We start from the raw sequence: 13,035 nt of genomic DNA on the forward strand, positions 1-13,035 counted from the left end.
AGATACATACTAACTCAGCTACCCCTCTCATATATATAAAAACTATGTCATAAATAAATCAAAGAAAGCTTGACTCATTTAAGCTACGTCTACACCGGGATGCTACATCGAAATAGCTTATTTCGATGTAGCGAAATCGAAATAAGCTATTTCGATGAATAGCGTCTACACGTCCTCCAGGGCTGGTGCCATCGATGTTCAACGTCGATGTTGGGCAGCGCTACATTGCAGTAGGCGCTGCAGGGGAGCGTCTACACACCAAAGCAGCCCACATCGAAATAAGGGTGCCAGGAACAGCTGCAGACAGGGTCACAGGGTGGACTAGCACTTCCCCGGCAACAGCAAGCCGCTCCCTTAAAGGGCCCCTCCCAGACACACTTCCACTAAACAGCACAAGATCCACAGAGCCCACAACTGGTTGCAGACTCTGTGCATGCAGCATGGATCCCCAGCTGCAGCAGCAGCAGCCAGAAGCCCTGGGCTAAGGGCTGCTGCACACAGTGACCATAGAGCCCCGCAGAGGCTGGAGAGAGCGTCTCTCAACCCCTCAGCTGATGGCCGCCATGGCAGACCCCGCTATTGCGATGTTGTGGGATGCGGATTGTCTACACGTGCCCTACTTCGACGTTCAACGTTGAAGTAGGGCGCTATTCTCATCTCCTGTTGGGGATAGCGACTTCAACGTCTCACCGCCTTACATTGATTTCAACTTCAAAATAGAGCTCGCCACATGTAGACGTGGCGGGCGCTATTTCGAAGTTGGCACGGCTACTTCGAAGTAGCCAGCTCGTGTAGATGCAGCTTTAATGAAATATGAAACAAGAATGTAAGCAAAAATTGTGCACTTAGATTATTGTATTGATATACTCATAATTAGTTTGGAAAATACAAGATGATTTTAAAAATAACAGATTTTAAAACTGCAATAATAAAAAGGCATAAAAGTAGACAAATTGTGTTTAGTTAATTAGCTAAAATATTTGTTGCTAAATGGATATTAAGAATAGCACACACATATCACTTATTTGACCAAAAATCTGATCTACTTCTAAGCTGATAACCTGCCCGGGGTATACTGAAGCTAAACTAAATCTCTATTTCTGGGGTTTGTGGGGGGAAGTAGTACCTTTTCAAGCTTGCCCAGTGAACATATAATTCCAAGTTCAAAACCAACCAACTTTATTAACTAGACTAGCAAGATTAATGAACAAATACTGTTAACCAAAACTTCTTAGAAGTTTTGTATGGAATCTGCTTCCTTCAACTAGAATAAAAATGAACTTGCCTAAGAACAGGAGCAAAGGAAGAAACAACTGCATCTGCTCCACCTTAAATATAACTTTTTTAAGGAGGATGCTCTCCTCGGCTGGAATGGGAAGGGCTTCGATAAAGCTAAGAAGCTGAGTACAGAAGGAGAATGTAGACTGCCATTCACTTCCTGACAGAGTGTAGGTGTGCTGGAGATCATAAGATCTGGCAAGAAGCAAAAGGGGAAGAAGCTACAGGGAACAGAGGAAGTTTGATCAAGTGGTAAACCTAGAGATGCCAGAGGAGAGAAGAAGGGAGTAGGACAAAGCCCAGAGAAACTGCAAACAGGTATGGGAGTGAGTTGACCACAGTTATGGAACATAAGGTCCCTGGACTGGAACCTGAGGTAGAGAGTGGGCCCAGGTTCCCCTGACAGCCACTGGAGAAGTGACACAGCCTTGCATGTAGAACAGAGTACTGCCCAGCAAATCAGAGACACAATTTGACCAGAGAGACTTTGACAGACCCTGAAAAAGTTACCAAGGGAGCAGCTGAGTCCTAATGAAGAAATCAACCCAGAGTTCTGGGAACTGAAATTGAGACAACAGGCTGAGCAACCACAGGACTGGGTGTCCAGCCAGTGGTGAGATAATCCCCAGATAAGTCATGAAGCAACACACCAGCAGTGAGCAGTGTATCGTGTTACACAAGGTACCAACAAATAGCAAGGAGTCCTGTGTAAAATGCCAAATCTCTTATAACTTCTGTTACAGATTATATCCTAATACATTAGACACTGGGTTTACTATAAAACCAAGAATCTTATAAAACTGAAGATATTCCTGCCACTGTATAGTGAGCTATCTTATTCTTAGAACAACAGTTCAGTTTTAAATTATTTAGATTACTGTTTTCATCTTGCTCTGATTATTATTAAATTAGAGAGAGGCTGGCCATAATAATTCTACTGCAGAGATGACTACTATTCTACAATAATATTTTAACAGCAGAATCTAATATCTTCCCAACCAACTAGGTCATGTCCTTTATTAAATAGGATATTAAAATGGTAATAAAGCTAAGAACACCTACTAATTTATTTTCTCTGTATTTTGTTAAACCGAATTCCATCAAACTACTTACATGAGATCTTGATTCTCGGGGTAGCAATGAGCAGAGAGTTTGTCTGTTTCGATTATGGGCATCAAGATCCACAAATATAACAGACCAAGAGCAGCCCTGTCAACAGAATATGAAACATAATATTTATAAAGGAACTAAATGCAATTTATAGAAACTGAATAGCAAGAGCGGATACTGAGATTACTAAAACCTTGGATCTCCATTCCTAGTGACTAGTGTTTGGATTACCCAATTATGATGGCACACATAAAATTAATTACATTTTCTATAACTTCTTAAACAAAAACAATTTGATTAAAAGGACTGGCAAAAGCAGCAGTTTTAATCACTAAAATTAAAAGGCAGAGGCTCTCACAAAGCTCAGCCAAAACTGATGAGAGTAATCCATTTTGACAAACAACCCCTTTCACTTGAAACAAAGACCCTCAAGCAAAACATTCCTTTTACTTGCCCCATATATTCCAGCACAATGGTCAGATCTGGATCTTTTGAATATTAAGTTGTTAAATATAATGTTTACACTAAAATATAATTTCACTAATTTACCATTTTTGACAACTTCATGAAATGGAGTTTAGTGTCAAACAGCATGGCCACTTAGGACTGAGCTTGAGCATGGATTATCCCTCAAGGGATAATTTTAGGCCCCTGTGATGTCAATGGCGGAACTCACCTTGACTTCAAAAAAGTCAGGATTCACCCTTAGTGTTTATATTATCAGATTTCCTTATCTGAGACACTAGAATTAAAACTCAAAGGACCAGAAGTCAAAAGGACTGTGTTAAATTAATTTTCCCAAGATCAATTTTTTAAAATCAGTTTATCTACCCACTACTGTCACAGCTGGTTTATGTTAGACGACTTTTCAGCTGTTTTCAATACATGAAAGGCTACATGCCTGCCTGTCATATAAAACATGGTGTCAATGCTAACGACTCACATAGTACAACATTCTGCAACTGTTAACTACAAATGTATATTGCACAAATCAGATATTTCAACAGATAATATCAAAATGCTAAGCACAGATTATTTAGCATCCGCTGTAAATTTTAAAGCATTTTTGGGTATCAGCACTGTTAATCAATTCATGGTCATCCTTCTGCAGATGGCTGCTAAAAGACTGTTAGAATATGCAGCAGCTCTCTGAAAGAGAGGTTGTTGTAGAATAAGCAAAATCCTCTTCCTTTACATTGCTTCCAAACAACGTTTCAAAAATTTTTGCCATTTGATAAATGAATGGAAAGACAATTATTTGATTTATGTTATTATAAAAAATCTATTAATCTATTAGCTATAGTAGTACTATACCAGTTTATCATTGCACTAGATTAGTAGTGTGATACAGGCTGACAGTTTAGCTTTTAAAATAACTTTCACATGGTTTCCTACATATTGCAGTGAAACATTATTATCTGCTATCTTGGACAAATGAAATAAAAGCCATAGCATACTTTACATAAATAGACACACGATCACTAGAATGATTTCCATAAGGGAGATGAAAATGCTTTTTGATGACAATATTTTGAAAATATTAAACAGAAAACATCCAGATTTTTAATCCCCATGTTTAGTTTCCTTTTTAAAAAGAGATTTGTAAATATTTATCTGTCTCCAGTGGTGCTGACAATTGCCACAGGACCCAGGGCAAGGTGGGAGCTCTTTCCCCCCATTAGTAACACTGCAACTGCAAGGGGCAGGACTTCGTTGTTCCTCCATAAAAAAATTGTGCCCCCCCCCGTGGCCATGCCCCCCACTCAGCCTGTAAGTAATGAAGACTCAGAAGAGCTAATTAATCAAGCATTTGAAGAGGAAAAGCAGGACGATGAAGGAGGAAGATGAAGGACTTTCAGTGAAGTCTCTTCATCATATTTTTAACTTTAATGATGAAATCATCAACACAATCAAGACTCGTTATCATCTGACTGATCGCTCCTCCAAGGTTACACATCTCCTACATGACAGATTGTCATACTAGTGAGAGATGTGGGGTGCAAAAATTCGTGGTGGTAACCAGATGACACTAGAGACTCCCTTTACAAAAGCAAAGGAACCTGAATCAGTCACGGAAGAAGCTGGCCTGTCAGGGCTTCAAGACATGCAAGAAGTGGGACCAATAGCTGTTGCACAGTATTTAGGTGTTGAGGAGGATGAAGAAATTGACATCTTGGATGAGGAAGAGATGGTGGCAGATGACTCCCCATCCCATCTCCCTTCTCCTCTGCCTAACTCTGTTTCAGTATCTCTACTTCTACCATCAAGCACATCAAATCCATTTACAAAGTAAAAATAAAAACATACTCATCTTACCTATTTCTATCTATTGTTTTTTGTGGGTTATAGGTACATTATATGTACCACACGTGTGAACTGTATGTGCTGGGAACATAACTCAAGCTAATTACATTATTCCTTATGGATATTAATTCCTTGTTGTAAGTCATTTCACTACAAGTTGCATTATTTAAGAACGTAACCTGGATTTATATTGAATACCCCCTGTATTAAAAAAAACAAAACACAAAAGAAAACCAGAATAGATGTGCCTCATGGTCCAGATCCTCAGCAAGTGTAAATCAGTGTAGCTCTACTGATCTCAGTCAGTACAAAATAATTTAAATCAATGTATATAGCCAGTTGGAGCTTTGGCTCATGATCTTAGAACACAGGTAGCAGCTGTTATTCTCTACGGCTACATCTACACTACAGTGATCTGTCAACAGAAGTTACTGTTGGAAGATATCTTCTGACAAAACTTCTGTTGACAGTGTGTGGCCGGACTGCTCAGCGACTCTCTTGACAGAATGGCCAACTGGAAGCACAGCACATGGTCTTTCTGTCAACAGATTCTACTGAGAAAGGAATTTTGCTCATGGGGGAGAGGCAAAAGGCTGTAGACAAAAGTGCTGAGTTTTGTCAACAATATGTAGACAGAATGCATCTCCAGTGTTGACTAAACTCTCTAGCATAAATAAAGCTTATGAAACAACAATTTGATTGTGGCATAAGAAACACCAGAGCACCATGATGACAACTTTGTTATGTAGCTAAAGCACTCTGTTAGCAGGAAACTGAACCTAAATTGAAACATCAGTGTTAAAAGGAAAACTAAATTTATTGATAAATAGAACCTGAAAAATATCACCGTAATTTTTACCCTGTCCCTTTAATAACTATAAGCAGGACAAGCTGAACAGAAGGGAGTAGAGAGCTGCTGAAGGAGAAACTGGTTTCAAAACCATCCATTTTGGTTTTTAGAAACCAAAAGCTACGACAGACTATTTAAAATGGAGAAAATATTTCATATGCTTGGATAATAGGATAATGTTCTTTAGAAAAATCGATGTTTTGGGTTTATATATAATTATTTTCATCTGGGAAATGACCCACATGTCTTTGCATATATTTCTTACATCAAGTCAAGTACAAGAACGGACAGCTTCTGTATTTCATTTCCAGCTGTGTTCCTGTCAGTTTGTGAAATCCTGCTGGGCTTCCCAAGAGGAACCTGCCTATACTTGCATCTGTACTAACACCATCAGAATGAAGGATGCCTGGAAATATGAAGCCATCTAGTACTTCCAGAAAGATTCTGCATTTAAGCTGTAGAAGGTATGAAAGACTTCAGAGAATTAAAGATAAATATTTTAATTTTAAAAAGATCAGTGGATGGAGAAGTTTGCATATATATATATATACACACAGAAAGAAGATTTATACAGAAAGAAGTATAGTTATCAGTTGTTGGGTATGACATTATTTGATGAACTTTAAAAGATTAAAACAAATCTTGTGAGATGATAAAAATGTCTAACATAAAATACGTTTATCTACTTGGTTAAAAAAACGAAAGCAAAAAGGTGCTTTATATTGCATCTCCAAGTATATAACACATTCATCACCATTATATCTGAACACTAAACACAACAATTAAAAAAACGGCATGATGTCTGATTATAAGAAATTCCTTGCCCTTCACTACTTCTAGATTTAGCTGTTTTTATTTGAAAAGTTTATGCTTGTTTAAACATTCTTTGACCTTAATTATTCAAAGAAAGCTCATGGTAGAAGATCAGATTCAACTGTGTAATACAAAAACTCATTCAACACTGGAAAAAATATATTCTTTTAGCAAAGGCAAAAAAAAACTAATTTGATTTCTTCTATCCCTAGAAGAGTATTAGTCCATTTAAGCTCTACAACATTATACAGCAGTCAGACACGCACTCCTCCTTTTTAGGCTGACAATTGATAACTGATTTTAGGTATCTACACTTGCCAGGTGACTACCAACTCTATTTGTGGGGAGATGAAAAGAGGTTTGTTGTGTGTCTCACAAAGCTCAATTGTGAGGGTTACGCTTGAAGAAGACCCCATCTGCCTCCTCTTTAAGGGCCACAATGAAGGCCTAATCAGCATCTTCCCAACCCCCTGGATCTTTAGGAAATTAAGTGTACTCCCAACCTATCTTCCCCAGGTAGACATAAAGTTCACTTCTCAAGCATGCAACTCCAGTGGTGCCAACAGCTGCTACAAGCCATGGGGCAAGAGCAGAGAGGGCTCCAGCTCCAGAAGGTGAGGGGCCTAGAGCAGAAGAGGGGGCCAAGGGCCATCAGCCCTCAGCACTACCCAGACTGCAGTGCTGTCCCCCACCCCCAACTCCCTTACAGCCACAGGCAGCCAGAGCAGCACTACTGCAGCAATTCAAAGGATCTCAGGGGCATATGCCTGCTTTGCCCCTGCCCCTCTCAGAGGGCCTGGGCATCTCTGACAAGCCCTCTACAGCCTGCATATGGCGTGTACAGACCTCCAATGAATGTGTCAAAAGACTCTTAAGGGTTTGCCTCTGGGTAATGCATACAAGGAAAACAATAGCAAGCAGTCTTACCGTGATGTGATCTCAGGAGGAGCACCTGTGTGGGTGGGGGAGCATCCTAAAGATGCGCGCACTGCTCTGCTACCAGTCACTGTGCCCGGGGAGTGGGGTTGGAGCAGCATTCCAGCACCTCGCCATGGACCTCACCGGTTGGGGTCACCCCACCCAGAGCCTGGACCAGGTGAAGTCCAAACTGAAGGAGTTGTGCCAGGGATACTGCCAGGCCGTCAGGAGCAGCGCCCACCAGCTGCCCCTACTATAAAGGGCAGGACCACCTCCTTGGGCCCCAGGAGGTGGGACCCCCGGCCGTGCTGCTGGATATGATGGTCCAGGAGATGGAGCAGGAGCCTGAGACAGGGACAGAGGGCGAGGACCGTCCCAGACCCACGGCCAGCACCAGCCGCCCACGAAGGCTGGACACCACCAGGGATGACATGGGATCAAGTGAGGGGGCCCTCATCATCAACATCATGCCCGGGCCGTTCAGCAGGGCCCCAACCACACGTAACTTGCCCAACTTCCTGGAGGGACCCACAGGTAGGTGGCCTGCACACCAGCCACCCCACGACTGGGGAGGAGGCATCCGGTCCCACCCAGGGTTGCCACAGCCTGTCCCATGCCTGCTACCCCAGGGCCTGTGGAGTCCAGACAGCTGCATTCCCCAGGCCCGGACAAGGGGCTGACACGTGGTGTTCAGCACCACGTGGGAGGGACAGCACCACAGGCCGGCTGGCTGTGGGGGACCAAGGGGGCAGCGTGGGGCAGTGCATGCCCTTGGCATCCACGCAGGGAACCTCGGGACATGGGCATCACAGGGCACCCGGAGGGTCGGGGGCAGAAGGTTCTGTGCTTGGGACTCATGGCCCCCACTGCTCTCCCCTTTTGTCTCCACAGCTCCTGTAGTCTGCGGCTGGATCAGCCCCACCACAGAGGGCGAGGGGGAGCAACCCGGACTCCACGTCACCCCTGCGCGGGCTGTCCACCTGTACGGGGAGGACAACACGGGGGAAGCTGCACACACCGCAGCACTGCAGGACCTTTCCAGCTTGCTGTGAGAGTAGCTGGACATGAAACAGCAGGCATGGGACCAGGTGGTGGCCAGCCTTGACACCCTGACCCAGGCTGTGGCCGGCCACCAGGCCCCAACTGCCACCCCATTGCCACCCACTCCTGCAGCTGCCCTTCCAGTCCCCACCCCACCATCTCCCGTCCACCCATCTGCCCCACCCACCTTCCCTGCTCTGACTTCCCCTGTCCCCTGCTCAGCCTCCCCCCTTCCAACCTCCCCCCACTCCCCGGTTTGCCCTCCAAACCTACCACCCACAGTGAACCACCCCCAAATGCGGGACCTCGCTGCCCTGGTCCCGACCCATCTGCCCCCAGCTGGTCTGGCCCACATGCTGCTGGTGAGGGCCGGGCAGAGGGAGGCCACGGCTCCCGCCCCCTGCGCCGACCCCACACAGCCCACAGAGGACTCGACCCAGGTGCACCCTTACCTGCCTATGCCACCAGCCCAGGATGGGCCCCTGGACACGGGGGGGGGGGGAAATGGGCAGGATGTGGGCAACGGGGATCATGCCAGTCGAGCCCCTGGAGGACTAATGCTGTCCCCCTCCCTGGGAGCCCACCTGGGGCTGCTCTACCCCTGTAAATAGTTACCCCCTGTCCCATCACCCCTTCCACACCACCCATAAACAACTGTCTAAAAAAGACTTACACACTGTTATTTATATTAAAGTGCTTGTTTATGTGTTCTACCCGTGTCCCCTTTCGAAAAGGAACCCTGTGTAGACAAGCTGCACGGCACCAAAACATGGCACTTTCGAAGCACCGTGGCTGCTGACATGCTAATGAGGTGCTGAATATGCATTTCAGCACCTCATTAGTATTCTTCCATCTGGCCATTAGCATGTCCATTTCAAATTTTTACTAAGTGTAGACGTAGCCTGCATGTTCAGCACCATGCAAGATTGAGCTCAAAAACTGCACATACTAACTACTGACTGAAGTACGGAATACAGACCTAGCACATTTACAGCAGAGATTTACCATTGATAAAGCAATATTCTGTACCAAGCATTTCTGATATTCACCTGTAAGCTGTACAAATACGGTGATTGTTCAATAATTTAAGCCACTAATTGTGAATTTATCATAAGTTTTAGAAGATGTCCGATAAAAAAAAACATATTTAACTAGAAAAAGAACGAAGGGAATGAGTGGTGAGATTACAAAGAAAATGGATGTCTTGAGGATGGAGGAAAGAGTTACAGACTGACTAGTTTAATTGAAAATATGGAAATTCACAAACACTGATTTTTTTGTAAGGTAACACTTGAGAGTGAATTGCCACAGGTAAAATTAAGTGTCTGTATGTGTACAATTGGTGTCAGTGGCAAAACCTGCATTCCTGTTATCAGTGCAAAATAGAGCCTCAGAAGCCTACTTACTTACAAAAGCCTACAGTTACTCTTTATGCTGTAAACAGAATTACAAAATCTTATAGTACAGAAAGGAAACGGTATCATTCTTTTGAAACTGACTGCATGAAATTTAAAAAACACAAATATGAATGTTTAGGTTTGCCACATGCATTCTTCTCTCTATAATGTACACTTTATACTATATAGTGTGTCAGCAAAATAAAAAGAAAATTGTACAGTTTTAAATATAAACTTTATCTAGTTAAAGTACTGCTAGAAAGAAGAATAATACTGCTAGGCACTTACATTGCACCCAGTGACCTGAAAATTCTTTACAGATATTAATTAGAACTCCTAATACCCCTGACTGGTAGGTATTACAATCCCTAATTTTACAGCTGGGGAAGTGGGGAACAAATAATTCACAGGGTTTACACACAAAAAAAAATTCATACAGCTAGTAAGGTATAAAATTTAGATTAGGAATCCTGGCTTCTGGTGTCAAACTAACTGTACTGTAACTCCAGTCAGTAATAAGTAGAAAAGTCAAAGCAGAGATGGGGGTAGGAGAACCATAATATGGGGCCCATCTGCGACCACCTCCTACCCCAGACATGAAATTGTACATGTAAAATCCACATGCACTCTGAAGATACTATAGAATACCCAGAGACTTTCTGTGCCCTGTGCCAATCAGCTGTTTGTGCCAACTTTCCCATTCCCTGCTTGGTCCTTTCAGCTCAGCTTTATTCCACACCTGCCTCTCCTCCCCTGCTCTGCCTCACTTCCCTCTTCTTTTCTTCCAACTAACCCCATCCCTCTATCACAAAATTGTGGAACTAACACATTTATTGTGATCATGTTTCACCTGACTCCCGGGTTATAGTCCTTCATTTCCATGCCTGCCTCCTTCCCATCCTCCATCTGCCTGGTCTATTATTGACAATATTGTCATTGTTTTCATGTACTCCTCCCACCTGTCTATATCCACTTGTTTTCTAATCTTATAATTAGATTATAAACGGTTTGGTGGAGGGACTATTATCCTGTTTGGTGTTTGTACAGCACCCAGAAATGGAATCCTATTCTATAACTTAGGCTCCTAGGCATTACAGTAGTAAAAATAGGGAAATAGTAGCAATAGGAAATATATAATCATCAGATCACTTGCCCCATGTCAATACACTTGCTCAGCATTGGGTTTGCAAGTGTAAATAAATGTGACTTATAAAAAATGCTCAATTCTCCATCATCTCCAGTTAAGACAAAATTAAAAATAAACTTTGAAGACCAAAGCTTTTGTTTGGTAACTGTACAAAATCTGTCCCCAAACCCTACACATCAGATTCCCTATGAGAAGCAAATTTAGCTATGTCTTAATGTAGGATTGCAAGCTTTGAAATAGGATTGGATTGCCGCTCTACAAGCCAGCTCTATCTCTCACTTTTGAGGCAACAAAAAAGTACTAGTACCTAAAAGCTCCACTCTTTGAAAACATCAAGAATAATGTTTTTGAATAAGTTCCCAGGGTTCAGGTCAGTCCTAAAGCTTCTGATATTTCCATTCAATGTACAGCTGGGACAATCCTCTCATCATATATGGATATATTTCTCCAGCCTCTGACTTTTAAATTAGATCAGCGCTACTTCCAGTACATGTGGTCCCATTATAAAATTATTTAACCCTCCAACGATCACTTTTAATGAATTCCTGTTTAACAGCAGCAGTTGCAATTTAGCAGATGAAGAAGGAAAAATATAGTATTTTAAAAATCAAGCTTTGGATTATTTTCAAAACTAAAAGGGAATTTGTAAAACTAAAACATTCCATCTATCAATATTCTCTTTCCAGAATTCTGTACCTGAAAAGTCACAAATTAAATTTACCAGTCTGGTGATTGAACTGACTTTGTTACATGGACTTTAACACATCCTTTAATCTAGGGTAAAGTACCGAACCCATGAACAAATGTTCTTATTACCTGATTGCCAAAGAGGTTGAATCCATTAATAGCTTCCAGAGCTGCTTTTGCTAACCCGACAGAGCTGAAGGGGACAAAAAGAAAAACACATTTGTTATGCTTACAAAACTGGAATTAACAAATCAATACTTGATGTTTCTTTCAGAAGTAGGATCTCTTCTTGATCAGTATTTTTCAATAAAATCATAAGCTAATGAACAAAGATGCAGCAGGTTGTGCTTATTTTCCAGAAATTTTCTTTTCAGTTTTCACTTTGTTTTTAAAGGTTAGTGATCATCATCTGGAAAAAAATTCACTTAGTTTCCTTTTGCTTTTGGATATCTCGCATTCTGTACTTCAGTGCCGTGCTAGTAGGACTGCAGGTTTATTTTCTGTACATTTATTGAATATTAGACACTCAGACACTTAATCTGACATAAGAAACCTCTGATGAAATAATCTGGATGCAAAGTTAATACTACACATTAGTTTTAGATACAAGGAAGGGCACACTTCTGATGTCAGCCATCCAGCTATAGTTATCTTCAACTCATTCATTCAACTAGTGGATGAATATTGAAGTATACTCTGTAATAGGCTTTTGCCATTAAACAAAAGTCAGCTATATCAATGCTATTAACTTATTATCTGAAATGGTTTTCTCCATGATTTCCCACATCAATGTTACTACTACTTTTTAATGGTATTTAATATTAGTTTGGATAAATGATTATCCATTTTAAACACTTTTTTGTTTATGAAGGAATGAGGACAGACTTGCTGGGTCCCCAGGCAAGGAGCAAGGGGCCAGCTCTGCATTCCTGGAAGAGGTAGAGCCTTGGACAGCAGAAGTAGGGCTGGGAGCAGCCAGCCCTCAGTGCCACCCAGAGTGCACTGCACCACCTACCCATCCCCAGCCAGCCCTAGGCACAGAGAGGGGGTGTGCAGCATGGTGCTCCAGTGGTGATTTAAAGGGCCTGGGGCTCTGGCTGCTGCTGCTCCTGCAGAAGCAGCGACCCCGGGGCCTTCTGAATTAACTACTCCCTTTAGCCTCTCGACTCTCGGCAGATGTTTATGTACAGGGTATAGTTATCCTACCATATATGAAAATGAGTTTTACATGGCCTGATTTTCAGAAGAGCTCATTCTCAGTAGAGCACCTACATGAAGTGATCAGATTTCTGGAAGTGCTCAGAAGCCAGTAGCTTTGAAAAAGAACAACGGGAGCAGCATGATGAAGAATAACGCCTCTAGGAAAAATTCTAACTTCATTTTTTAAAATAAAAAATAGGGACAAATATTCCATCTTTTTGTTTTATTTTCAAGATGACACATTTAGTAAGTTATCTAGAGTATTTGTATACCAGTGAGATCTCATCTAT

The 13,035-nt window shown here is 42.2% G+C and overlaps 1 protein-coding gene across 4 annotated transcripts in view; it reads right to left on the reverse strand.

Moving 5' to 3' along the window:
- Window positions 1–13,035, reverse strand: part of PHKB (phosphorylase kinase regulatory subunit beta) — a 212,412-nt gene that overhangs the window by 109,134 nt on the left and 90,243 nt on the right. For all 4 annotated transcript variants that reach the window (XM_075009104.1, XM_075009103.1, XM_075009105.1 and 1 more), the window contains 2 exons: window positions 11,675–11,738; window positions 2,392–2,487 (listed from right to left, as the gene is read on the reverse strand). In XM_075009104.1, coding sequence (XP_074865205.1) covers window positions 2,392–2,487; window positions 11,675–11,738 — 160 coding nt within the window. The remainder of the gene's footprint in view (window positions 1–2,391; window positions 2,488–11,674; window positions 11,739–13,035) is intronic.

The sequence above is a fragment of the Carettochelys insculpta genome, chromosome 14 (genome assembly GCF_033958435.1).
Source record: "Carettochelys insculpta isolate YL-2023 chromosome 14, ASM3395843v1, whole genome shotgun sequence".
Taxonomy (NCBI): domain Eukaryota; kingdom Metazoa; phylum Chordata; order Testudines; family Carettochelyidae; genus Carettochelys; species Carettochelys insculpta.